This window comes from Dromiciops gliroides, chromosome 1 (genome assembly GCF_019393635.1).
Source record: "Dromiciops gliroides isolate mDroGli1 chromosome 1, mDroGli1.pri, whole genome shotgun sequence".
Lineage (NCBI taxonomy): Eukaryota > Metazoa > Chordata > Mammalia > Microbiotheria > Microbiotheriidae > Dromiciops > Dromiciops gliroides.
Window position 1 is genome coordinate 530,578,674 of NC_057861.1, and position 27,856 is coordinate 530,606,529.

Consider the following 27,856-nt stretch of genomic DNA (forward strand, 5'->3'; position numbering starts at 1 on the left):
GCTTTAACCTACTGTAGCATAGGTCTGAACTCAAATGATCCACCAGTCTTAACCTAGGCAGCACAGGGACTACAGGCATGTGCCACCATACCCAGCTCCCAAAAAATACAAGGGAGGGAGGGAAGGAGGAAGGAAGGAGGGAGGGAAGGAGGAAGGAAGGAGGGAGGGAAGGAGGAAGGAAGGAAGGAAGGAGGGAAGGAGGGAGGGAGGGAGGGAGGGAGGGAAGGAAGGAAGGAAGGAAGGAAGGAAGGAAGGAAGGAAGGAAGGAAGGAAGGAAGGAAGGAAGGAAGGAAGGAAGGAAGGAGGGAGGGAGGGAGGGAGGGAGGAAGGAAGGAAGGAAGGAAGGAGGGAGGGAGGGAGGGAGGGAGGGAGGGAGGGAGGGAGGGAGGGAGGAAGGAAGGAAGGAAGGAAGGAAGGAAGGAAGGAAGGAAGGAAGGAAGGAAGGAAGGAAGGAAGGAAGGAAGGAAGGAAGGAAGGAAGGAAGGAGGGAGGGAGGGAAGGGAGGAAGGAAGGAAGGAAGGAAGGAAGGAAGGAAGGAAGGAAGGAAGGAAGGAAGGAAGGAAGGAAGGAAGGAAGGAAGGAAGGAAGGAAGGAAGGAAGGAAGGAAGGAAGGAAGGAGGGAGGGAGGGAGGGAAGGAAGGAAGAAAAGGAAGAAAAGGAAGGAAGGAGGAAAGGAGGGAAAGAGGAACAGATGTTGACTGTTATAGGAAATATAACACAATGCTTGTGTACCTTACCTGCCATTGGACCAGGACAGAAGAAGTGGTGTGAGGAGTCACTGAAACACAACTCGGAGGTTCTCCAGGAACTAAAGATCCATAAGAAGGAGGAAAGCAAACAAGAAGCATGATTGATTATATTAGGATTTCATCTTCCTCTCATTAAATACTTTCCAGTTACAGCTTCCTCAAACTCATTCGTGCAGGGACAGAGCCTTTAGCCAGTAGATGTGGCCTGGGTCAGGGTTGTCCTCCCCTTTCCAAGACACTTTTTTTCTATGCCCATTTCCACAGAAAGATTCTTCTGGGCTTCTTCTGCCTTCCATCAAAGACTTCTCTTAGAAAATATTGACTGAGACTGAGTATTTATAAAGTCAGGTATAAAGGAATATGGTCTTTTCTTTTTTTCCCCCAAAAACAAACACAACAGAATTTATGCATCCAAATGAGGAATATGGACTTCAAAGATTTTCCCTTGGGAGGCAATACTAATTCTAACGATGATGTTGTTGCTCAGAACACATTTAGGAGTGATGTTTGGGAAGGGCCTTTAGAATCTAGAGCATGTGCTGTGCTGTGCTGGGAATCAGAGGACACGAGTCCCTTTGGGTAAATCACTTAACCTCTCTGGGTTCCAGTTTTTTTTTTTGTAAAGCAAGAAAGTTCAATTTAACCCTTAAATCCTTTCCAGATGTATGCAAACTTTGCGTCTTGGGAGCTTATTAATGTTATCAGCCCTGGCAATTCCTTTGTCCTGGGAGGTTGGATTGGATTTTTAGAGACAACTAAAAAACAGTTCAAAGCAAGGTCTGAGAGATAAGGTAGAGGGATGATCAAGAGAAGGAAGTTGGTTTTCACTATAAAGCAATTCAACCGATTTCCTTGTGTAGTTCACAAGCTGCCTCTGAAGGAAATTCCAAAGAGTCTAAGATGGGGAAATTGAAACACTTCCCATTGATCTGGGCATGCTCTTTGGCTCCTTTCTCTGAGGACTTAGACACATATAACTGAGTAACTCCTTATTAATCCCTTGATGCCTGGGGAATGGGAGGAAGGGGAGGAATTGAATCAAAGATGATTGGCCACAGAATCAGAAGTCCCTCCTCCTTCCCCCTTCTCCCCCATCCTTAGTAGGTTATAAAAAAGGCTCCACCTCTCTCTTTGGGGTCATTCATCACTTTGGGTCTCTGATAGCTTTCTCTTGGACTTCCATAAAAGGTAATGAGAGGGACTTATCTCTATTCCCTACTCTAGGTGAGGAGAGGGGGAGAAACAGACAGACAGATGGACAGAGAGACAGACAAACAGAGAGAGAAAGAGAGAGGAAGTTGGATGGAACCTTTCTGTGGTTTTTATAGCCTAACAAGGGAGACAAGTTCTTCCTGACTCTATGGCCAGCCACCTCTAATGTGTACTTGCTAGAGGGACCAAACTATCAAGACATAATTAGTTGCACATATCCTTTGGCAAGAGGCCAGAGCACTTGTCCTACAGAGAATGGGGCGGGAATAGATTCTGGATCCATAGGAAATGACTCAACACCCCAGCTAAAAAGAGAAATTCCAAAGACTTAAGAGTCTAAGCTACTTTGATTGACACAATCCTATATAAGTAGGTGGTGGTGGTGTTGTTGTTTGTCCTTCTTTTTAGAAGAGGCTCAATGACATCAGGAGGTGATGTCATAACTTGCAGTGAATTGGATTTAAGTGAGGGAGGGTTGTGCAGAGTCACCAACCTCACTTTCTCCTCCAGAGCCATCTGGGTCCAGTGTCAATATATACATCAGGACTACTGGAGATGACCGTGGATGTTTAAAGCAATTGGGGTTAAGTGACTTGTCCAGGGTCACACAGCTAGTGTCTGAGGTAAGATTTTTACTCAGGTCCTCCCAACTTCAGGGCCACTGTGCCACCTAGCTGCCCCATAATTCAGAACTTATACATCCTTATAGACATAAGGATGTATAATTATATAAGGGTGTATAGGTTCTGAAAAGTAGATTTAAAAGTAAAAATCCACTTTCTCATGACTTTATAGTCACACCTGGTATATGTTCATGTAAATATAAGTCGACTACATGTTCTTTCTCCCAGGCACATTTCTAGTTTAAGCCTCATTTCTAAGGGTGGAACAAAGGCCCTTTCTGTCCCTCTCTTAATGGGATTTCAAGTATCTGTAAGCTGGAGGAAGTGTTATCTATCTTTGATATGGGAACCTCCCTTTGATATCAAACATTAAAGGGAATAGAACACATGCTGAATTCAAACCTGCTTCAGACACTTATTAGCTATGTAATCAGGGCAAGTTGCTAAAACTTTTTGAATCTCAGTTTCTTCAACTATAAAATGGGGATAATACTAGGTCCATTTCACAGGGTTTTTGTGAGAATCAGAGTTTTCTCTGTGTCTCTCTCTGTTGTCTCTGTTTTTATCTTTGTCTTCTCCCCCCATCCCCCCCACCTCTTTGCAAAACCTAAAGTGTTATATAAACATGAGCTAGGATGATGGGGGAGTAGATACTGGAACCAGGAAGAGCTGGATTCAAGTAAAGACTCTGATAGGTACTGGTTATGTGGCCTGGACAAGTCCCTTAAACTCAGAGTTCTAGAGCAATACTCAGAGATTACAATTTGCTAACCTGTACCAGCAGAGAGTCTCCTCACCTGAGAATTCTCTCTATCAATGGAGTCACAGCCCCAGTCCCTATCCCTATCCCTGACTTTTTTTTCTTTTCTTTTTTTTTTTTTTCCGAGGGGCAATGGGGGTTAAGTGACTTGCCCAGGGTCATACTGCTAGTAAGAGTCAAGTGTCTGAATCCAGATTTGAATTCAGGTCCTTCTGAATCCAGGGCCTGTGCTTTATCCACTGCGCCACCTAGCTGCCCCCTATCCCTATCCCTGAGATGATGACAGTGCCTTATTAGGGCAGTCCTGTGGGTACCTCAAGGGAAAGCCATTCTAAGGATGAAGTGACCAAGAGTTGCAGCTGCAGGATTAGCTTGGAAAGGAAAAAGAAGCTAGACTGTTTTACCCAGTTTTAGAAATGAAGCAGGGAAAGAAAAAGAAAAGGGAAAAGAAGAAAGGAAACTACTCCATTCCCCTTTGCTTCTGGTGTCCCAAACATAGGTACAGAAGCAAGCAGCTTGTAGGTGTCAGCAACGCCCCTGTGACCAAACACATTTGTCATTACAGCTCCCCACCTCCACATCCGCCACCTCCACATCCGCCACCTCCCCTTCTCCCTTTCCCCAAAGCACACATCTTAGGGAAGGGACAGGGTAGCTATTTCCTTGGTTGGAGAGAAGAGAGGACATAACACTCATTCCTCCTTTCATAACTGAGAGGCAGCATGGTATAGTGGTTAGATCATTGGATTTAGGAGTCAAGAAGATCTGGGTCCAAATTGATGTGGGCTAGAATTTGGGGTCAAATTGATTATGAGTCGTCCCAAAAGAATTACAAGACTCAGTGACTCAGTTTCCCAAGTTTTATTGCAATACTGTGAGTGATCCCAGGGGGAGAACCAGCATATTGGAAAGGTATCTCTCGAATAGTGAAAGGAAAGACAGTTATATTTATAGTCTGGATAAATTGATTATCAGTTTCATTATAATAATCTCCACCTTGGGGAGGTACAAGGGAGGGCCTCTCCTACTCATTATAACTTTCTCCACCTATGGGAGGTACAGGGGAGGGCTTGTCCTTCTCATTATAATATTCTCCACCTAGGGGTGTTTCAAGGGAGGGTTTATCCTAATTTGGAGTTCCTGGGAGTCCTAAGCCAACCCTTGAGGTGGGTACCTTTTTCAGTGGAGGTGTGTTTTGGGGGTTTACATGTCATTAAGGTGAATCTGGGGACAAATTTGGCCTTTTCTGCACATGTCTCTTTCTGATCTCCATGGCTAGTTTTAAAATATAATCATTTTTCATTAGAATTTCTATAGGTTGTCTTTTTCCTTTATTGTTACTTTGACCTGACCTGTTCTGGTCCATTATGGATGTTGATCACTATGGGTATGAGAACCTAACATAAGTTATCCATTAACTGGGATCTAACTCCCTTTTAGAGCTAATATCTGTGTTAGAACTTTGGTCTTGGGTTTTTCTATTAACCCCTTTTTGCCTCCTACATCAAAATCATGCCACCAATAATTAATATTTCCATAACCATGAACATCTCATTTAACTTCTATCGGACTCAGTTTTCTCACCCAAAAAATGAGGGGGCTTGACTTCATGATTTTTTTTTTTTAAGTGAGGCAACTGGGGCTAAGTGACTTGCCCAGGGTCACACAGCTAGTAAGTGTTAAGTGTCTGAGGCCGGATTTGAACTCAGGTCCTCCTGAATCCAGGGCCGGTGTTCTATCCACTGCACCACCTAGATGCCCCAACTTCATAATTTTTAAGGTGCCTTCTCAGTTTTACATTTATGATGCTATGACCCGGAGGCAGGGCTATGCCTAAGTAGCAACACTGATGTGCTTTCTAACCCAATACATCCCTCCTCCCCATCACAGTTGCCTCGATTATAAAGCTTTTCTACCTTTTGAGGAGCCCCCAACTTTAGTTGGTGTTGGTGAAATCATTGGGGTTAAAAAAGATTGCCATATGTAATAGCCACTGTTATTAGAAGGCCACCTCCCCCTCTCCTGTCCACTGTTCAATTTCCAGTGTTTCCTACTGAGCATAAAGACAGCTCACCCTGACCCAAGAACAGGGAAGCTAAATCTTATCAGAGGCACACAGCCCTCTGCCGTGTAATGCTCCACTGGGAGCCCTGGGTTTGTTCAGCAAAATAATCTCTGCACATTGCTAAGGAGTTGAGAAGCTTTTACAGTGTCAACCCCCTTACTGTTCTGTAAGGAGGTCAATGAAGCTCTGGAGTTTGAGAAGCTAAAACTTGTGGTTTATAAAACACCAAATTTTAGATTTGGGATCATGGGGTGAACCGGCTGGAGAGGAGTTTGTTTTTCAGATGGCTACCCTGGTACTTTAATTGAAATGATAACAACTGAGGAAAGGGGGGGAGGGTCAGAACAAAAGAGGGTCTGAATTATTATTAAGTGCCGCTGGATCTAAGAACTGCTCTGACTTCCATCTGTAGGAGCTTAGCTGCCTTCTGATGCATGATACCAATCCTTCTTCTTTGGCCCTAACAGGCCTGCTATCATCACACTGGACATATTTGATGGAGTTGTCTCCCAGCCTCACTTCATGCCTGGCAGGATCATGTCATACAAAATTACAATGAATCTTCAGGCCAAACTCTTCTGAAGTGGAGAAAGGGGAAAAAACCCACCTAAAGCTTTTAGAGAGTCTCATTTTTGTCTTTGAAGCATTTCAATCATTTATCTGTGCTAGAGCTAAAAGTGGATTGTGAATGAAAACAACTGAAGAAATTTCTTCAAACACAGCCCACCCAGCTACATTTATCTTTAATGATTCGCTGTAAATTATTCAACTTCTGGAATGATAATGGATCGCAGAGACTTTGGAAGCCAATCAAAGAAACTTTAATTCCATTTGGAGGCCCTTGAAGGGTTGATTTATGACCATAGGGCACATGAGGATACTCCAAGCTGCCTGTCATTAATTGAATTCAGCTCTTTACCATCTTGTTCCCTATGAAAAGAGCGATGGGAGACCTTTTCCCTGCTCAGGTACAAAGTAGAATAAAATCTTCAGGAGTAAGTGTTTCAGAGCTCCCAAAAAAGCATCTGGAATGAATGGTAACTATTCCCCAGTCGGGGTTTCAGACAGTGCATTGACCCCAGCTTTCTTACCATCTTGCAATGTAGTTACTGCCTCTGTCTCAGCACTGAAGTCACTGTCTCCAATATCATTGGTTGCTTTCAGGCGGAGCTTGTAGGAGGTGAAGGGATTCAACCTGCATAAAGTTAGCAGAGTCAGAGTGAATTTTTGAAGTATCTTCAGACCATTTTTGTTTTGTTTTTATTAGGGAGTCACCCAAAACAAACTAGCTGCATGACCCTGGGCAAGTCACTTAACTCTTGAAAAACCAAACCAAACCAAACAAACAAACCAAAAACAAATACTATTCAGATATAACAGAAAGCAAATTAATATCTCAGCCCAATCTGGCATTTTATACATCCAGAAGCTTAAAGGAGAAAAGGATTAGCTTGAGATGAGAAAGGGAGTAGGTGGTTGTCTTTCCTATGCCTAAAAAGTTGCCTCCTTGAGGTCTTGATCTAGTGGTTGCTGCAAAGGAATTCTATCTTATATCCTTTTTTTAATTCTTAAATCCTATGTTCTTAATGTTTAATTATTGAAATAGTTTTGAATTGGATTTTCTGTTTCCCAATGCCAATAAAAAAAACCCTGCATTTAAAGAAAAAATAAATAACCTTGAACTTGCTAGACTAAGCCAAATTTTGACTTAGCCCACAATAGTTGTAGAGGGAATTCTTGTTCAGACATGGATCGGGCTAGATGGTCTCTGAGGTCCCTTTGCACTTTGAAATTCTGATTCTGTGTCTCTATAAAGAAGATTGAAGCCATCCAAAGTGAAATCTCTTTAACTTCTCCACTCTCCAATTCTCTATCTCTCTCTACTTTTTCCTTCTCTTTCCCCTTCCATTCCTGTCTCAAAAATAAAGGCATATGTTCTATTTAACATCCTTGCTCTTGGTCCCATTTCCTCTTGACTCTTTTGGGACATTGTGGTATGGTGGAAAGGACACTGGCTTTGGAATCAGACCCTCAGTTTCCTCATGAGGAGTATGAGAAGATGGGTAGTTATCTTCTCTCAATGAGGATATAACAGTCAATCATACTCCTGACCTGTTTGTAGGACAAAGGTCTCAGATCCCCTCCTCCCCCTCAGGCTAACAAAAACACATGGTTCAAGGAGCCCAGGTCAGAATGTGTTTAAATGCAAATAAATAAATAATAAAATTATAGAATTACAAAGGAAACCAATTATATGGAATATAGTTAGCAGATTTTTTTTTAAATTCATAGACCTCAGGTTAAGAGCTCTATTTAAGCTGTGTTTATCTGTATACTTAGGGACCCAGTTGTGAGAAATGGGTAGTTGTCTCCTCTCAATGTGGATATAACAGTCAGTCATATTACCCCTGACCTGTTTGTAGGACAAAGGTCTCAGATCCCCTCCTCCCCCTCAGGTTGGCAAGGTCACATGGTTCAAGGAGCCCTGGTCTCAATAAGGTCCGCTCCAGAGTTGTGTCCATATAAGGAAGTATAAGGTCCACTCCTGAGTTATGCCCATACAAGGAAGAGGGGTGGGAATACTGCGTTCCGATTAGTTAGTTTTTGCGTAGATTGTAACCCCGACCAGTGATGAAAAAGGGGAAGGTCCATTTGCGTTAGGGACTAGGGTATAAAACAGGGCCTGCGAGCCCCATTTCGGGGCACCCACTAGCTGCACACTAGGGTTCCTCCTTCTCTTGAGAAGAAAATAAAGCCTTTGTCACCTCGCTGCTGAGTTCCTGAGAATTATTGAGAAGAGGATGGATTTTTCCCTCACACCAGTCTCCTGGCTTAGTACTCTCCACAGGGCTTAAACACAATCGGTGCCTTGCATATAATAAGCACTTGACAAATATTTGTTGTACTGGGTTAAAATCGAGTGAAGCGTCAGAGTTGCAATCTACTATCTGACTGAAAGCAGCCTCCCATTGTTGATGTGGTAAGATTTGTGAAGTCTGGGGCCTTAGGAGGACTGCTACTTCCTTGCTTTGAAATAAAGCAAGACAGAAAGAGATTCCCTATAGTGCTCAGTAGTGGTCTACAGCCTGAGGACAAGGAACTTGGAGCTGGACAGTTGGGAGGCTCCCTTTGATCTCTGGTGAGGAACCCGGGGCTGATCTGGGTTAGGAGACAGCAATCATCCACATAACAATGGCAAGTAAACACCACCAGACTCAGCTGGGAGCTTATCACTTTTCTCTGAGGAGTTTAAGTGTTTCAGAAGATCAACTAATTAAGGCAGCCTCCCTAAAGTACTTCCTCAAGGAAGTACCTCCCAAGTCTTTGTAATCCAGACTCCTCTCCCCACCCCTACTGAAAATGTTATCTAGGTTGGTAATGATCTCCTCCCAGCCCAGCCTGGGTGATGGCTACCAAGGACTTCCTCGCTCCTCAGCTCCTTCCTCTCCTTTTTGATCCCTCTTGCCTTCTCCTTCCATCCCTCCCCTCTCTCCTTCTGTGTTCTTTTTCTCTTCCCTTTCCTCAGCTATGTCTAAGATGTATTAGGAGCTGCAGGGCGTGCAAAACTAGAAAAAACAACCATACAGTCCTATTCAAAGAGGTTACATAATGTAGTGGGGAAGGGGACAAAAGTGAAAATGTATACAGGTATCTAAGATGGAATATTATCAAGTGCACCTGAGATGACAAAGTCAAGAAATATCCTAGGAGGGAGGGACATCCCTAGCTAGGAGGGCTCAAGGCAGGCTTTACAGAAGAGGTAGCATGAGCTGTCTTATTTTGGTTTTTTGTTTGTTTGTTTTTTAAGTGAGGCAATTGGGGTTAAGTGACTTGCCCAGGGTCAGTCACACAGCTAGTAAGTGTTAAGTGTCTGAGGCTGGACTTGAACTCAGGTCCTCCTGAATCCAGGGCCAGTGCTTTATCCACTGTGCCACCTAGCTGCCCCCGCATGAGCTGTCTTGAAGGATATCAACTTGTGGATGGAGGGAGTTAGTGTCAGATGGTACAAAGCATTAAGATGGGAAAGGATAGAATAAAACTAAAGAATAAGTATTTTAGATTGCCTAAAACAAATAACTCATTATTAAAGGTAACATATGAATACTAATAATATATTCTGCATTTTAGACTTAAATCTGCCAGAAACAATTTTATATCAACTTAATTATTATTATACAGTAATATATCTAAGCTATTTCTAGCAGACAGACAAGAGAGAGCAGGAGAGCGAGAGCGAGGGTCAGCTAGGTGGCGCAGTGGATCCACAGGGCCTAAGGCATAGTAGGCATTTGATAAATGATATTTATTCATTAATACATTCATTCATGTTCCTTTCCCCTAATAGAATATAAGCTGCCTGAAGGTAGGGACTATTTCATTTTTCTTTGAATCCACCACACCCTGCACATGCCTAGTAAATCATAGGCATTCAATAAATGATTGTTGATTTTGAATCCAGACTCTTACCAGGCCTTTGAGACTCACCACAATCTGGTCTAATTTAGTTATCTATCCTTCTTTCCTACTTCTCAACACACATCCTCTGCTCCTTTCAGGTGGACCTCCTTACTGTCCCTGCACATATCATCCTCATTCCCTTCCTTGCCCCTTTGCTCTTGTTATTCCATCTCCTCTCCTCTCCCTACAACATACTTAGAAATGTCCCCCGACTCTGATCCACTTTTTTTTTTTTCAGTGAGGCAATTGGGGTTAAGTGACTTGCCCAGGGGTCACTCAGCTAGTATGTGTTAAGTGCCTGAGGCCAGATTTGAACTCAGGTATTCCTGACTCCAGGGCCGGTGCTCTATCCACTGCGCCACCTAGCTGCCCTTTTTTTTCCCCTCTGATCCACTTATAATGCTACCAGCCCAACTCAAGTCCCATATGCATGAAGCTTTCCCCGACCTACCTAACCTCCTTTGATTTCCTTCTTCTCTGAACCACTACTATAGTTTAAATCATCTCTTCCCAGTTTACCACCTATCCTGTCCCCCATCCCCGTGTGTTTCATATCAGTCCTGTCTTGAGCCAAAACGAAAGCTCTTCAAGGTCAGTGATGGAGAGAATGATGGAATCACAGAACCTGGGAGTTAGAAGAGACCTCAGAGGTCACCAAGGTCAGTCTGTGCCTGATAGAAATCCCCTTTCGCACAAGTGACTTTCTAGACTCTACTCAGAGAATTCCAGTGTGGCTCTTATAGTGATGAAGTTTTTTATTTACATTAAGTAGAAAAATTGCCTCCTTACCACTCCTACCGGTACTTCTTACTTTTGTTCTCTTGGAGAACCAGGTAAAATGAGTCTGATCTCTCTCTCATTTATTTATTCATTCATTCATTCATTCATTCATTCATTCATTCATTCATTCATGAGGCAATTGGGGTTAAGTGACTTGCCCAGAGTCACACAGCTAGTAAGTGTCAAGTGTCTGAGGCCAGATTTGAACTCAGGTACTCCTGACTCCAGGGCTGGTGCTCTATCCACTGCACCACCTAGCTGCCCCACCCTCCAAGTACTTGAAAGGAGGAATCATTTGTCCCCTTTAGCCAAGTTTTCTTTTCTCCAATTCCTTCCTAGAGATGACAGTGTTCAGGTCTCTCCCCATTCTGTTCACCTTGCTCTGGATGTGGTCCCATTTGGCAACGTCCTGCCTTAAAATGGGGTACTCAGATAAGAACATAACCCTGGGCAAGTCACTTAGCCACTCTCGGACTTAGTTTCCTCATTTCTAAAATGATCATAGTGCCTATTTTCCGGTGTTGTTGGGATGACCACAAGAAGCATTTTGCAAACTTAAAGTGCTACATAAATGCTAATTGTTATTGTTGCTGCTTTTTCTCCTCCTCCTCCTTCTTCTCTTCCCCTTCCTCTTCCTCTTCATTCTCCTCCTCTTCCTCCTTTTCCTCCTCTTCCTTTTCTTCTCCTCCTTTTCTCTTCCTCCTTTTCTCCTCCTCTTCTTCCTCCTCTTTCTTCTTCTTCTCTTTCTTCTTCTCTTCTTCCTCCTCCTCCCTATACCACATCTAACACAATGCCAGTGACTGAATTTCCATTTGTCTGAAATACATTTGACTATGAGCAAATAAACAGAAAATATGCTTTTTTTTTTCTTCAGGCTATTTACAATCACTTAGATCAAATCCATTAAAATGAGGTTTTCATTCAACTATATATGCATACATTCATATACATACATATGAATACATGTCACCTATAGGGTAATTAGTTGTAAGTTCTAAGGAAGATTTCTTTTTTAAAAAGCAAGTACTATATAAACCACAGTCTCCACCTTATAGGAGTTACAATTTTGTCAGGAAGACATGAGTTACACAAATAAAATGTAATTGATCAATAGTTCTACAGTGCCTTATTAAATACTCAATAAATGCTTTTTAAATGGAATCAGATGCAAAGAAATACACAATTGCCAGAATGAACGAATGATATATACTAATAAAAATAATGATATCAACATTTTCTCAAAAACCTTCAATGTTTTCTCACCTGTCTACAGAATAAAGACTATGTATTTTATTTTATGCATTTAAAAAGATTCTGATTCATTGGCTTCACCATACTACCAAAGGGGTCCATGACACAAAAAAGCAACAACCCCTAAACTAGATTATAAATGCTTTGAAGGGAAGGAGCATACCTAGAGATAGAGTAAAAATTTAGTGATATAACATGTACATATAAAAACAAGTATTATAATAATAAATTAAATATCATTATTTATATAATCACAAAACTTAAATGGCACAATATATAACCGATGATGGTGGTGGTGGTGATGATAATGCTATCTATGGGAATGAACTTTTTATTTTAAATGATATACATTTCAAAAGTAAAAGCTGTTCTATGTGCCTTTCAGTGGTTAAAACTGCAATTTTTCTGGCCACACAATTCATGCAACTCAGGTAGCCTATACAAATAAAACTAAGAGGCAGGGATTATTAAACATTAAGGGAGATTACACTATAGCTGGTACAAAATATTGCTTTTCCCAGGTTCTGACAGTTAAATGTTTTTTATTGACAGGTAGAGTAAGCATTTGTCCTAGTTCTACCCCATTAGGAAATTGACAACAGTCTCTCTTCCACCAAATTAAACTGTCTGTCTTGAAACATGGACCTTTCGGTTTTCAACATCAAGTCCAAAGCACACAATTAGTCTGTTTGATTTCAGAGGGCTTGACTACAGGCACTGCATTTGGGACTTTTTTCAGACAGTTATACAAAAGGGTGAGATTATTTATATCCCTGAACACATAGCTAATTGAATTAGGTTCCCAGTGTCTCCAGTCCAAAACAATCATATGATTTAAGTTTGGGTAATGAGGTAGTTGTTTATAAGAAAAAAAAAAAGGTTTTGACACTTCTGAGTGCCCTGTTATGAGAATACGGAGGCCCTTGGGGAGATATATACTTCATTGGGAAGGAGCAGGCAAATTCCTTGCTGTAGATGTTGAGTGATTTCAGCTGAAATTACTACAGCTCCCAACATGACCTCACTCCAAGAGAGTCAAAAGTCCTAGGCTTTAGCCTGGCTAGTTCAAAGTATGAGCAGAAATGTGTGAAGACAAAGTTCAGCTGTTTTGGTTTCATTTGTTGTTGTGTTTTTTGTGGGTTTTTTTGCCTTCCACATATCCCCTGAAGGACTTTAGGCAAGCCATAGAATCACAATGTTGATGCTGGAAGAGGCTTTAGGGATCATCAAGTCAGAACACTGATTTTTTATGGAAGAGGCTGTTCAGGGCTAAAATTCTAGCTAAATTGTCTAAACTATTTAATGAGTGGTCGCCAATAAATTATAAGCTTTAGCAAGAATTAGACTTTTAAGCGTTTATTAAGGAGAATAAGAATTTGATAAAGAGAGAGAAAGGCCTAGATTCCTATCTATTAAAGGGAGAGCACATTTCTAGCTCCGCTCTCCACCAGAGTCCAAAGGAAAGAGCTAGAGACTGAGCGCCAGTCTCTTCCTTCCTCCTCCCACTAGCCCGCGTCACTTCCTGCCACCAAAGAAAAGACTCCTGGTCTTGCCCTCAAAGACCTTCGCTTCATGGGTGGAACTCTTCTACAGTAGGTCTCCAACAGGTGGCTTCATTCCAATTGTTACAAGGCAAATGAGGCTCAGAGAGATGGAGCGGCTTGTCCCAGGTCACACAGCAATTTAGAGCCTGAACCAGCTTTCCATACAGCCCAGTTCTTTCAGATCCAAATACAATGCTCTTTTTGCTACATCACACTTTAGCACAAACTAATGAGCAGAAGAAGGTTGGTTTCAATGAACTGACCTTTGGGTTACGGGCTCAGAGAATCCCAGAATATTTAGTTGGGAAATGACAATAGAGGCAACCATATCTCGCAAGGGAGCAGAGCATTTTTAGTTTCCTAATCTGGTGAAATGTGGACCATGTTTCCTGTCCTAACTGTCTCACTGAATTGTTATCAGATTCAAAGGACAAAACATATGGGGACTTGCCTTGGAAATTACAAAGCACCACATAAATATTCTGCCTCATGGTTTGCTGTGAAATAAAAGATTTGTGCTGTGGTGGCCAACCTTCTGGTGATAACCTACTTTGAACAGGGTGAGGCTCAGAAAGCTGTCTGGCACTGAAACCATACCTCAAAGCCTTGCCTGACTGGTAGCTTGCACTGCAGGGGTATAACCTTCAAGAATACAGGGTCACCTTTACACCATAATGAGGCAGCGTAGGAGGACTTTTATATAAATTTTTTCATTTCTTCTTGTTGTTGTTCTTCTTGTTGTTCTTCTTGTTCTTGTTCTTGTTCTTCTTGTTCTTCTTCTTCTTCTTCTTCTTGTTCTTCTTCTTGTTCTTGTTCTTGTTCTTGTTCTTGTTCTTCTTGTTCTTGTTCTTGTTCTTGTTCTTCTTGTTCTTCTTGTTCTTGTTCTTCTTGTTCTTGTTCTTGTTCTTCTTCTTCTTCTTCTTCTTCTTCTTCTTCTTCTTCTTCTTCTTCTTCTTCATCATCATCATCATTACCACCACCATCATCCTGGTCATTGTCATCATCATCATCACTAAGACCTATTCCATTTTCCCACCAAGTATAGTAGGGTGGTGAGTACAGAAAGCATGAGACACTCACTTGAGATGGGTCAGAGGTCAGGCAGCTAGGTGGCACAGTGGATAAATCACTGGCCCTGGATTCAGGAAGACCTGAGTTCAAATCTGGCCTCAGACACTTGATACTTACTAGCTGTGTGACCCTGGGCAAGTCACTTAACCCTCATTGCCCCGCCAAAAAAAAAAAAAAAAAAGGATGATGAGAGGGGTCAGAGAGCAACGGCATTCAGTAATGGATAGGTAAAGAGGCTTAGAGTCAGAGAAACCTCATTTCAAGTTCCATCTCTAACATATACTATCTATAAAACCCTGGGCAAGTAATTTAACCTTTCAGTGCCCTACGTAACTCCCCAAGACAAAAATTTGCAAGCTTTCTGTATTATTAGAGGGAGTTCTCTATGCCAATGAAATCACAGGTCCAGCCCCTGCCAAAAAGAAAAAAAAGAAAAGAAAAGAAAGACACACAGAGAGAGTAGGGTTGCAACATATGCAGGAGATTCTTCCCATAAGGGTGCTCAGGATCCAGAAGAGAGATGCTCAGGTGTGAAACCATACAAAGCATTTCCCTATAGTTCCTCATTTGGATGTGAATTGTTTTTATAGGTCATATCAAAGACTATGTGACTGAAAAATAAATGTTTTCCTGATTATTTGGAATCTTATATTCTCTAAGGGTTAAGTCAACAAGAGAAGCAACAAAAAATGGTGGAAAACACATGGAAGACAGGAAATGCTATACAAAAGCCAATTGTTAATCATTTTCACAAGCCTCTCTGCAGCAGTACCACACCCCCTCAGACTCCCATTCCCTATTACAATGGCGCTGAATTAGGAATAGTATCATAGGATACCCTCTGGTTGAAAGGAGACCTCTGAGGCCCTATAATCGCAAACCCACATTTTAAAGAAGGAAAAATTGAGGCCCAGGGAAGTGAGGTGATTTGCCCAGGGTTACACAGAGTGACAGAGTCAGGATCCGAATCTAGGTCCTCTGACCCCAGAGTAATTTTTTGTGTGTGTGTGAGGCAATTGGGGTTAAGTGACTTGCTCAGGGTCACACAGCTAGTAATTGTTAAGTGTCTGAGGCCGGATTTGAACTCAGGTCCTCCTGAATCCAGGGCCGGTGCTCTATCCACTGTGCCACCTAGCTGCTGCTCCCAGAGTTAGTCATTTTTGCATTGTACCCTAGTACCATGCCAGGATTCATGTTAATCAAATAAATCACTTAACCTCAATCCAATCCATTTGACATTCTTAGAAGTTGCCCTTAGAAGTTAGTTACCAACAACATGACCAATTCTATTTGACTCCTGGGATGCTTTGTGTTACCTTTCAATAACATAGGCTGTGGCCTCGTGGCTGATGGATGAGGAGTAGGTCTGCCACTCTCCTCCCGGCAGTTCTCGGATCTGTACTGTGAAATACCGTATCGGCGATGACCCATCACTGCCTGGGACCCACTGGAGCTGTAGGCTCCGAGAGGTCACTTCTGACTGGGGAAGCAAAAGATGTCGGGGCGGTGCTGGGCGATCTGAAATGAAACCAAAGAATGACTGACACAAATGCAGAAAACTTTGATCTTGAAACCTTCCCACCTGAAACTGACCCATTCTGCCGATAACAACTATCTTATTCTGCATTGTCCACTATAAGTAATTTTGACATTAAAGATGTAAAGTAGAGCTACTAAAAATGCTTGCCAGTTTTATATGAAACATAGGGCTCCATGTAGCCATCCTTATAACTGACTCTAGAAAGACTATAACTCTGATGCTGAAATACTTTGATTGGAAAATACCTGCTTCCTCTTAGAACACTCCATTCTCAACAGAGACAAGCCAGTTACTGGTGGAAAACAGAAGAGAATCAATAAAAGATTTACCCAACAGCACCCAGGACATCAAATACAAGTGACTTTGAGTGACAACTGAGACTGTAGGAAACCTGTCTGTACTTCTAATCACCTTCCGGTTATTTTTTTTTACTCTTTTCTTTTTTTCTTTCTCTTTCTCCCCTCCTTCCCTCCCCCTCCCTTTCTTTTCTCCCTCTCTCCTTTCCCACTCCTTCCTTCCTTCCTTCCTTCCTTCCTTCCTTCCTTCCTTCCTTCCTTCCTTCCTTCCTTCCTTCCTTCCTTCCTTCCTTCCTTCCTTCCTTCCTTCCTTCCTTCCTTCTTTATTTCTATCTTTCCTGACTATAGTGTATTCATATCACTGCATTTTCTGATTCAAATTCCTTGACCTGAGTCTAAACAGTAAAGACAATTGGTTCCAACAACTGTGTAGAATTCTTCAGGGTAATGGCATGTTACGCCATCTCTCTGGAGATGGAGAATGGGCATGCAGGTGCTGTAGATGCCAAGACATGGTATCTGAATATAGATCTGTTCTCCTGTCACCATGTCTCCTCACCCCATCGATTTCAATAGAGAAACTCAATAGAGTGAGGAATAATTGTTTAATTGTTTATCATGAAGATTATTGATTCTGATTAAAATGGGTGGCATGTAATAAAGCAGCAATTGATTGTCGACACCACAGTGACTTGTCTGTGAGAAGCTATTCGATTCAACTTAATCAGCACTTGTTTCCATAAGCACCCACCTCACACAACCTGATTTCTCTGAAGCTCAGTCTGTATTAATAGCATTTTATTCTCTCCTTTCCCCTTTATCAAAATGCCTACTTGGTGGCTTGGTACTTCTCTCAGATTTTCTCTGGCTGAACCACAAGAGTTGAAAGAACTATATGCAAGAGCCAGCAAAGTTTCCTTAACATCACCAGGGGCTATTGGTGGGGCTATAACTGTGTAAGCCACCACTCTGTTCTATCAGCATCAGGCAGGTGTTTGTGGATTAGTGTACATCAAAAAGGGTCTTAATGTTAATACCTAACACTCAGATATGATTCATTTTAATGCACTTAAATTTGACTTTAACCCTTTGGCAAAACTCCAATCCCAGGCTCTTGATATGGGTTTAATTTTTTTATTCCCTAATAGATTACTATAAAAAATGCTGAGTACTTATAATGGTCTATATCAACTCTCAGAGAAATGACGAGTTCTAAACCCATGGAAGTGGCATTTAGTTGCAAGCCAATAGAGAGCTTAGTTCCAACCCTTTTAGGTCCTTGCTCATAAGAGAAATGCAGCTATGGATAAGTTCCAAAGAAGATAGGGTGTTAGAGCAAGACTTTCACGCTTAACCTATCCCCAAATGCTCAAATAACTGAAAAGCAATACTGTTAGTGCAATGTCTACATAGGAATTATGTTCTGTGGCTAATGTGTAATCAGTGATAATATACAAGTAACTTTTAAAAATAGAACTAGAGGATGTTAAAGTAGGCCCAGTTAATGGGCCAATGAAAAATTGTCCTTGAAAAATCATGTGATATATTAGAGAGATAACTTGGAAGGTAATTATGGAACAATTTATGTCCTTGGGTTTGTAATATAATATACACAAATATGTAGTGTGAATAGCCTTTTCCTTGTAATTCTTTCTACCTCAAGGTTCAAAATCTTTTGGCTTTTAGGATGATGATGAATTCTAGATAATTCATATTTTTTATTATTGTCTCACGGAGGACAGTAAATTTGTCAGCAAGTTGACCCTTCATTTCAAATATTTATTGAGCCTTTACTATGGGCTCACCATTGTGCTTCTGATTACAGTGGAAACAAAAGAGGCTTATGCTACAACCCCTGCCCTAAAGGAACCTAGAGTTTTGTTGGAGAGAGAATATTGAAGTACAGAAAGCAGAGAAGAGGAACACAATGTGATGTCAGGAAGGAAGAGGAGCCATCAGGATAGGCTAGAATTGCTTGGAAGGCTTCATAGAGAAGGTGAATCTAGCAAGATAGGTATGATTTAGATGGGTAAAGAGAAGGCATACAGATAGCAAGGGATAAATAAGAGCATAGACTAAGAAATGAGTAGGGTACATTCAGGGGACAATTAGGAAGCTGACCTGGCAGAGGAAAATGAAGGGAGACAGTTGGAGAAAAAAAAAAGAAAATAGGGATGGATTATGAAGGGACTTAAATGGAAGAATGAGGAATTTGGACTTGGAGATACATAGGCCAAAACAAAACAAAACGAAAAAAATTAAAGACTAAGATGATGAAATTCTATCAACAGATACAGGCTGGCACCAAACTCACCCAGGGCATCACTGAAAATTTAAGTGACTTGCCTAGGATCACTAAGTCAGTACATGTCAGAAACAGTACTTGAACCCAGTTCTTAGAGACACCAATCAAAATTAATATTAGTTCTGCATAGACGATTATGTGAATGACATATTAGCCTAGTATGAGAACATCTTGTATTTTTTTATAGTTAGTGCAGGAGGAGGACCAAAAAGCCTTAACACTTGAACAATTTATGTTGGAGAAGCTGTGGAAAAGTTGGAACACTAATGCATTGCTGGCGAAGCTGTGAACGAATCCAACCATTCTGGAGAACAATTTGGAACTATGCCCAAAGGGCTATGGAACTGTTCATACCCTTTGACTCAGTAATAACACTACTATCCCAAAAAGATCATAGAAAAGGGAAAAGGATCCACATTTACAAAAATATTTATAGCAGCTCTCTTTGTGGTGGCAAAGAATTGGAAATTGAAAGAATGCCCTTCAATTGGGGAATGGCTAAACAAGTTATGGTATATGAATGTAATAGAATACTATTGTGCTGTAAGAAACAATGAGCAGGAGGAGTTCAAAGAAACCTGGAAGGACTTACATGAACAGATGCTGACTGAGAGGAGCAGAACGGGGAGAATATTGTACACAGTAACAGCAACATAGTGTGAACAATGGTGATAGACTTGGCTCTTCTCAGCAGTGCAATGATCCAAAACAATTTCAAAGAACTCATGATAGAAAATGTTCTCCACATCCAGAAAAAAGAACTGTGGATTATGAATGCAGATTGAACCATACTGTTTCTACTATTGGGCCAGTTTTTTCCTTCTTTTTTGAAGTTTTTCCTACTCGGATTCTTCTTTCACAATATGACTAATGCAGAAATATGTTTAATATGATTGTACATATATAACCTATATCAGATTGCTTTCTGTCTTGGGGAGGGGGTAGGGAAGGGAGGGAGGGAGAAAAATTTGGAACTAAAAATCCTATGAAAACAAATGTTGAAAACTCCTTACATATAACTGGAAAATAATAAAATACTTAAAAAAAACAGGGGACAGCTAGGTGGCACAGTGGATAGAGCACTGGCCTTGGGTTCAGGAGGACCTGAGTTCAAATCTGGCCCCAGACACTTGACACTTAATGGCTGCGTGACCCTGGGCAAGTCACTTAACCCTCATTGCCTTGAAAAAAAAAACACACCAAAAAACCCAAAAAAACAAACCACCACCACAAAAACAACCAAACCACTTGAACATTTTCAGAATCTGAAAAGGAAGTTCTCTTCTTTTAAATACATCTTCCTTTTAAATATAGGCATGCTCCATAAATATTTTTCTTCTGAAATCTAACATCAGGTGATTGGAGACTCTAGCAATGCTTGGATTTGACCTAAACATCTCTTGTTGCTTTTCAAATATATTGGGTTTAGTGCATTCTTCCCTGACCTTGTAGCTTATAGTGTAAGTGGGATCTGTATTGATTCACTCATCCTTTTAGACTGTCTGCCAAAATATTATTTTATAAAATCTATTTGGTCAATGGTTGCAACTGAAAATCTTGATCCTTAATAGTAAGAAGTATTAATGTTATAATAGTTTTGGAAAGCTGAAAGGAGATGCCTGAGACAACAGGGACAGTTAAGGGTTAATATCCTCATTGTTCACTTTTGGAGTGTGCTAGCTAGGTCTCAGTGACAGGATTATAGCATAGTTGGAAACAGACAATAGAAACATGCTTTTAGCTTTGTCTAACATTTTACTTAGGGAAAATCAGCATTAAGAGTAACAAGAAGGACATTTGGCCCACAGAGGTTGGACTCTACTGACAATTTAGGGGAGTATATATCAAGTTAGGGAAACAATGGCAGGTCATTTGGGGTTGGACTGGAGGGAAGCCACAAATGAAGCTTTCTGGCAAGAGGGAAGTCTGAGGAGATGACCCACATTGCATTGAACGCTACCTGGTCTGGGTTTGCCATTGTTGGCTGACCTATATGTCAAGAAAACTTAAAAGTGGAGGGCGACTGAACAAAAAGACCTGACTCAGGCAGCAGTTAGGATAATATAAAGATTAAAATATGATACAATCAGGAAAGCTAAAGATTGAACGAGTTCAGGAAAGGAGAGTACAAATTTGCCACATGCATTCTCTCTATGATTTTGGAAAATGATCTTTAAGTCTTACCTCTCTTTTCAGTTGTGATGACTGTGGCTTCTAAAGGCTCCCCCCATCCCTGTCTTGTCTTTGCTGATGCCCTGAAGATGTATGCTGACTCCGGAGTGAGATCTGTGGCAGTGAACTGCCTGACAGTAGAACCAACTTCAACAGTGGTAAACTTGTTGGGACTGCTGGTTGCAAGACGATATGCAATCTGATACCCTGCATATACATTAACCAAGGCAAAAAGATCAGAGAAAAAGATGTAGCTTTGTTGTACATTCTTTTAGGGAAGGATAATGCTGGAATCCTAGTGCATCCCAATTACTTATTTACTGGGGAGACAAACAAAACCATTTCTTCTTTTTTTAACCACTTATTCCCTGCCCCCAACATCTCAAATGCAGATATAGTGTATTAAAAGGGAAATTACTCAAACAGTGATGAATGGAAGGACCTTTTGAGCACTAATTCACCATGAAACTTGTTTCACTTTTCATCCTTCACAGGAACAAGATGTGAAAACAGTTTCATCTTTCCAGAGTACATTGGTACGCTGAGAGAATGCCACAAGGGCCAGCAGAGTCCACACAATTGTTTTTGACAGGGTGAGTCAGTACAGAGAAACTAATCTCCTTTTCCATCCCAACACCATCACCCCTGCCTGTAAACACATACATACCCTTGCAAGGATGGGGAGCAGAATACCATGTTGCTAGACTAGTTTTTAAAATATGCAGTACCTCGCTTGCTTAGACAGTACAGCATCCTGGATAGCCATACCACATATCCAGTTGACTCTCACATCTGTTATTCATAGTTACTCCTTTTCATCTTCCCTATCTGCTCACAGATACCCAGCATCCCAAAGCTGTAATTGATGGCACAAGCACATTTCTATTTCTTTATGTCAAAAAAAACCCACAAAACCTTCCTGTATCTTCTCTGTCTCCCAAGTTGGAACACTTCAGGCAACTCTGAGCTGGGGTGGAGGTGAAGGGGAAGACAGGGGATGGCATGTTCTGCTTTGAATAACACCCTTCCTGCCAACAAGCAGGAAAGCTCTTATTAATCAGTCTAGTGAGGACTCTGTAGGCTCTAAACTTCTCTCAAAGTGACTTGATTATTAAGAGTTGACAGATGATCAGACACTAATAGTGCCCAGATCACTTCAACCAGGCCATCCAAAACCCTCCTATAGTAGGGAGACAAATGGTCCCTGAGGAAGAAAGGCCAACTTTTCAATTCTTTTGCCACAAATAGCAGTGACAGGTGCTCTTTTTTTTTTTTTTGAGCTTGCTAAGAACTTGTGGTCCAAATGTTAAATTCCCAAAATGATTGAAACCATAATGGACCAGGGCTTTGTTGTCCTGAAATTAATAAAAATCAAACTTTTCAATGCTTCAAGTTCTTCTAGAGAGAACAGGTAAAGGGGAAAAAAAATCAAACCTGAGCCAGCTGAACTCTGTCTTCACCACTTTTTGCTAATGTTCACCTCATCCTTTGAACTACAAAGCCTTCTGCAGAGGTTCAAGCATGAACTCCCAATGCCAGCTCTTACTTGAATACTTGTCTTTGCACTGGATCTTATAAGAGCAGAAAGCTAAAAGTTTTCATAGGTGAATATCACAGGCCCTCCAAGAGGAAGGTGATGGAGGAAGGAAAGAGAGATTGGATAGGAAAAATTGCCAACCAGGGGGGACTCCCTTTTCTGGGGGGGTGGGGGGAGCTCAAGAGAGCTGACATGTGGAGTTAAAAGCCATTAGTTATGGTGCTGGAAAATGAACAGTGGAGATGGGTGCAATGACAGAGGTTCTTGTGGCAACTGAGGAAACAGCTGGGCAATAAATGGTTAAGGTACCGTTTTATGCCTTATGCTTCATGCCTCACGTACTGCAGTGAAACACCATAGCATCAGCATCAGGATGAAGATGAGAGTGTAACCAGAATCCTTCAGAACAAGAGTCTGAATAAATTAACCAGAATAGTATAGGACATAACAAAGACAAAAAGACTCTTTTGAAACCTGCATGAGACAACTGCTGAGTAGTCAAGGCTATATAAATTCCTCTAACAGAAAAGGGCTAAAGTGTGTGAGGAAGGAAATGGGATAATTAGATGAGTTTAAGGATATGTGTTACAGGGAACAGATCAAATATAACCATATACAAGATAAACAAAGAGATTAGGCAAAGGGTCCTTCTGTTTCTCATACATGTGGGTGTGAGTGTGTATGTGTGCATGTGCACGCATGTGTGTTGGTGGCAGGAGGATCACATGTTCTTCTTCCTATAAGCTAGAATTGAGGAAGAAAAAGGACCCTGAACTATCAGAAAATAAATTATTGCTGTGCCCAGCCTTCTGGAGAGAACAGGCAGTATCTATCATTGATCCATGCTGTACTTATTATGCTAGACAATTACTGTTCTGTTAATCCCCTGGCTTCACACCAGGTAGAAGACCAAGAAATGAAAGAGTAAGGCCATTGACAAAAAGAACTTGATGGTGTCTCCCCAGGGGATTAATAGTCAAACTAGGAAGCCTTTGGCAAGCATAGGTAATGACTGTTACATGTCATGGGAAGACAAACATCAAAAGAAATGCCAGAAAATACTCATAACCATCTTATAAATAGTGTTTTGTATCTACATATATTACTATATATATATATATATATATATATATATATATATATATATATATATATATATATATATATATATATATATATATATATATATACACACACACTACATGACACTGTACTAATTGCATTAAGCCTAGGTACATGAGAGGGTTTCAGCAATAAGATTCACAATTACTCAAAGAAGATCAGCCCAGCTATGCACAACAAGAAAACAAAGTGGATGAAGAATGCTTATTTATTAAATTATGGGGCAGCTAGGTGGCACAGTGGATAGAGCACCCGCCCTGGAGTCAGGAGTACCTGAGTTCAAATCCGGCCTCAGGCACTTAACACTTACTAGCTGTCTGACCCTGGGCAAGTCACTTAACCCCAATTGCCTCACCAAAAAAAAAAAAAAAGAATCTTAAATTATGGCGTGTAGTTAGCTGGTTGACCCACTTAGTATATCTATTTTGAAAAAGCACTAGTGGTGAAAAATGAGCTGGGCCGAGAATTGAATAGAAGGTAGTCAGGATGTACCATTTGGGAAACCGTATATGTATTTCAACAATACTAAGTGATGGTTGTGGGGAAAAACCATCTTTTCATCACCAATATTCTGCCAGTGAATACTATATGGCTGAAGCTCATAGAACACTATGATCTCAGAAGAATCACAATTGTAAGTAACAAAGAAAATTGTACAGTTAGTATAAACTACCTGACACAATAATGACTTTGTGTACAAGAAATGATATAAAAGCCATCATTGAGAAAATGCCGCTGTTGTTAAAATAAAATGTAGGGGTTAACTAGATCATGTCTAAGGTCTCTTCCCATTCTCAGTTCTATGCAGGACTGTAAACAAAAGTGAGAGGGAACAGAAAGGCAGCCTGATTGTTTCATCAGTATGTACGAAATAATAAAAGAAATAGAAGAAAGCCTAGTATGTTAGATTTAGAGAAGGACGTAGTTAAGAACCATCTGAGGATAGGAAGGCACAGTTTGATGACAACCTGCCCCAGAGAAAGGTGTACCCACATCCTAGCATATATTACCACCTGTGAAGAGCAGAATTTAAATGGACTCCAGATGGCAGTCATTATGTTCAGAATGGGTGCTTTTCCATTTTGTGTCAGTGTCCTTTTGCTTTTATAATATAGATTATAATGAAGTTAATGGCAGCTGGCAATAGTAGGAGGCTTAGTGCTAGTATAGACTATAGATGTGACCTCCATCTAATTATTGTACTTGGTGTCTCCCATATGTCATGGTAGTGGACATCATTTCATATCTGGACAAATTACACAGGGCAGGAACTGGGAAGGTGCCAAATGGCCTCAATGGATGTTGGAAGCAAAGAAAGAGAAAGAAAACAAAAGGAACTAGTGCTATTTAGCCTGGAGGGGGAAAAATAAAACCAAAATATTCTTTGGTGGATATGGAAGCTATCTTCCAATATCTGAAAACCTGTCATTTTGAAGAGTGAGAAGACTTATTTTGTGTAGCTTCAAAGAAAAGGTTTAGAAGACACATTTAATAAAATATTTATTGAACCAAACCAAATTGGAACAATGGGTTGACATTGCAAGAAGACAGATTTTAATTCTAATTTTCTTTGACCATTTGTTAGAAATGTAGTAGTGGGGATTTTTGTCCAAGTCGATGGCTTCTAAGGTCCCTTCCAACTTAGATTCTCTGAACTATAATGAAGAGTTTATGTGTTTAGGGGGAGGGTAGAGAGGCTGGTCTAGGAAGAGCCTGTGGGAGTACACAGTTTAACTGCAAGTAAGAGACTCAATGCTATGGGACAGTCCAGAAGAGAGAACAGAATTAAGACCCGAGGAGGCTTATAGGCTGAAACTACTGGGAGATTAAGGGTGTTGGAAGATCACCATGCCTGATGGACAAAAGAAAACTGCCTTAAGACCCAGAGAGGCGTTTTTTTTTTTTTTTGAGATGGCCATTGCACCTAAAGCCAAGGTACTCCTTCTGTTAGGGAAGTTAGAAAAGGATAAAGAAACTCCTTGCGAAAAGGTCCCTAAACCCAAGACCTCCCAGCAATGTTTCCAAAAGAGGAGAAAACAATGTCTGGAGAGACTCTGGCCTAGTTCCAGAAGCTCTGTCTCCTTAGTGACTGAAACGAAGCATTCAGATTAAGGAACAAATTCTATATCTTCTAGTATTGGAACAGTGGGGCAGCTAGGTGGCATAATGGATAAAGTTCCTGGCCTGGAGCCAGGAAGACCCGAGTTCAACAGATTTGGACACTTAGTAGCTGTGTGACTCTGGGCAAGTCATTTCATCCTGTTTGTCTCAGTTCATCATCTGCAAAATGATCTGGAGAAAGAAATGGCAAAATACTCCAGTATCTTGGCCAATAAAACCCCAAATGTGGTCATAAAGAGTCAAAACAACTAAAACAACTACAACAATTTTGGAGCATATGACACTCTTACCCAGAGAGATCTGGGCCCAGGAGAGAGAAGAAAAGTTGAAGAATTGTGAAGAAGTTCTGACTTTGTAGGAGGGATTGAACCAAGAGCCTGAAGAAAATGGCCCAGAGATGTCCAAGATCCACCACATGCTTTTGAAAGTAGCTTCTTTAGAGACTAGTATATAGAGGTACCACACCCCAGAGCTGGGATTCAGGTAGGGTACATACCCATGGACCTGACAGCCTTGACTTTTACTCATGTAGCTGAGTTTCTTATGGGAAGATTGGGAGCATCTGTATCCCAGGAAGAAGGAACTCTACAATGATATGTTGTGGTAAAGCTAGGAGCTTATGGGTACTCTTAGAATCTCTGTTCTGCAATTGAATCTCATTGTCTTGATGATAAAGGCAAAGAGACCAAGGATGTGAAACCCTGCTTGGTCAGAGAAGAGCAGATACTAGGAGGGGCCAAATCAAGCTGTGAGAAGAGGGTCTGTAATGAGAATCCTCAAGAGAAAGAACCCTGAGATTGAGATCTCCAAGCTAGCACCTTCTTTGAGCCCAGGAAGGAGTACTAGAACAGAGGGCAAGGAAAGGGATTTATAAGGAAGATCCGATAACTCCCCATGTCCCCTTGTTCCTGAGAGAAATCTTGTCAGTGCTGCCATACCAGGAACACTCCCACCTGTAAAAAAAAAAAAAAAAAAAAAAGGAAGGGAAAGGGAAATTCTCAAACTAAGAAAGACCTATCCCAAGTAAGGTAGGCTCTTGGGGAATGGGAGAAGAGTTGCTGCTGGAAACATTCTCATCCTTACCCATTATTGCCAAAGGGACTCAAACACTACTGATGAGGGGGCTGTGGGAAAAGAATCCATTATAAGTGTCCACTTGTGTTTCACCAAAGAACACAGAGAGGAGAGGAACCACTGTGATGCCCTGATTGTAGGAAAGATTTTAGCTGAAGGACCGACTTTAACCTCCATCAGTGAGTCCACATAGGGGAGAAGCCCTACATCTTTGTTGACTATGGGAACAGGTTTAGCCACTACACCTTGCTTCACATCCACAGGCAAAACCATATGAAAGGTAAACTGCCCAAGGACTGAGTATGGGCAGGCTTCAGCCTTACCTTCCACATGCACATCCATCGGCGATGTGATACAGGGGAAAAGCCCTACAAATGTTTTATTTGGGGAAATGTTCCTCAAAACTCCAGTCCCATGAGAGTGGCTAGAAGGAACCAATGTGTTCTAAGGACCTAAAGTAACACCCAGGAACACTGGGAGCCTCTATGTCATTTATTCAATAACCCTTTATTCAATACGTGCTGGGTTAGGTGATAAGGATACAAAGGTGGATGTATCACAGGCCTTGCATATAGCTAAATGGCATGGGGGCAGAACAATGTGGAAGAAGCTTGCTGTATTTTGAGTTAGAGGACCTGAGTCAGCTACTTACTACCCATGTGACCTGGGGCAAGTCAATTGCTTCCTATGAGCCTCAGTCTTCTCATCTAAAAATGAAGGGGTTGGTCATAAAGGCAATGTAGTCAAGTGAAAGAACACTGGAAATAAAGTCAAAGAACCTGAGTTAAAATCTTGGCTTTAGCACACACTAATTTTGTGACTTTGGGCAAGTTGATTTCCCCTTCTTGTCCTTACTTTTTCATATGTAAAATACAAAGGGTAGGCCCCAGTGTTTGAAAAAATCTACTGGGAAAACTGGAAAGCAGTTTAGCAGAAATTACTTATATATCAACATCTCACACTAGAGGCAAAAATAACTTTCCAATAGATACATGACTTAGATGTAAAAGCAAATTAGAGGAGCAAGGAAAAAAATATTTTTTTTATCTCATGTGGGAAGAGTTCCTGACCAAATAAGGGAACAACAAAAAAAAGAATGGTCAATTTTTCACAAACAAAACCAATGTGGCTAAATGAAGAACATTAACAGGTGAGCAGGAAAATATTTGCAGAATG

General features: G+C 41.1%; 1 protein-coding gene across 1 annotated transcript in view; it reads right to left on the minus strand.

Annotated features, from left to right (window-relative positions):
* The window catches only part of SDK1 (sidekick cell adhesion molecule 1), a 1,142,665-nt gene that overhangs the window by 134,663 nt on the left and 980,146 nt on the right, over window positions 1–27,856 (minus strand). Inside the window, 4 exon segments of the mRNA XM_043999243.1 lie at window positions 738–808; window positions 6,501–6,604; window positions 15,830–16,031; window positions 20,839–21,033. Of these exon segments, the coding sequence (XP_043855178.1) occupies window positions 738–808; window positions 6,501–6,604; window positions 15,830–16,031; window positions 20,839–21,033 (572 nt within the window).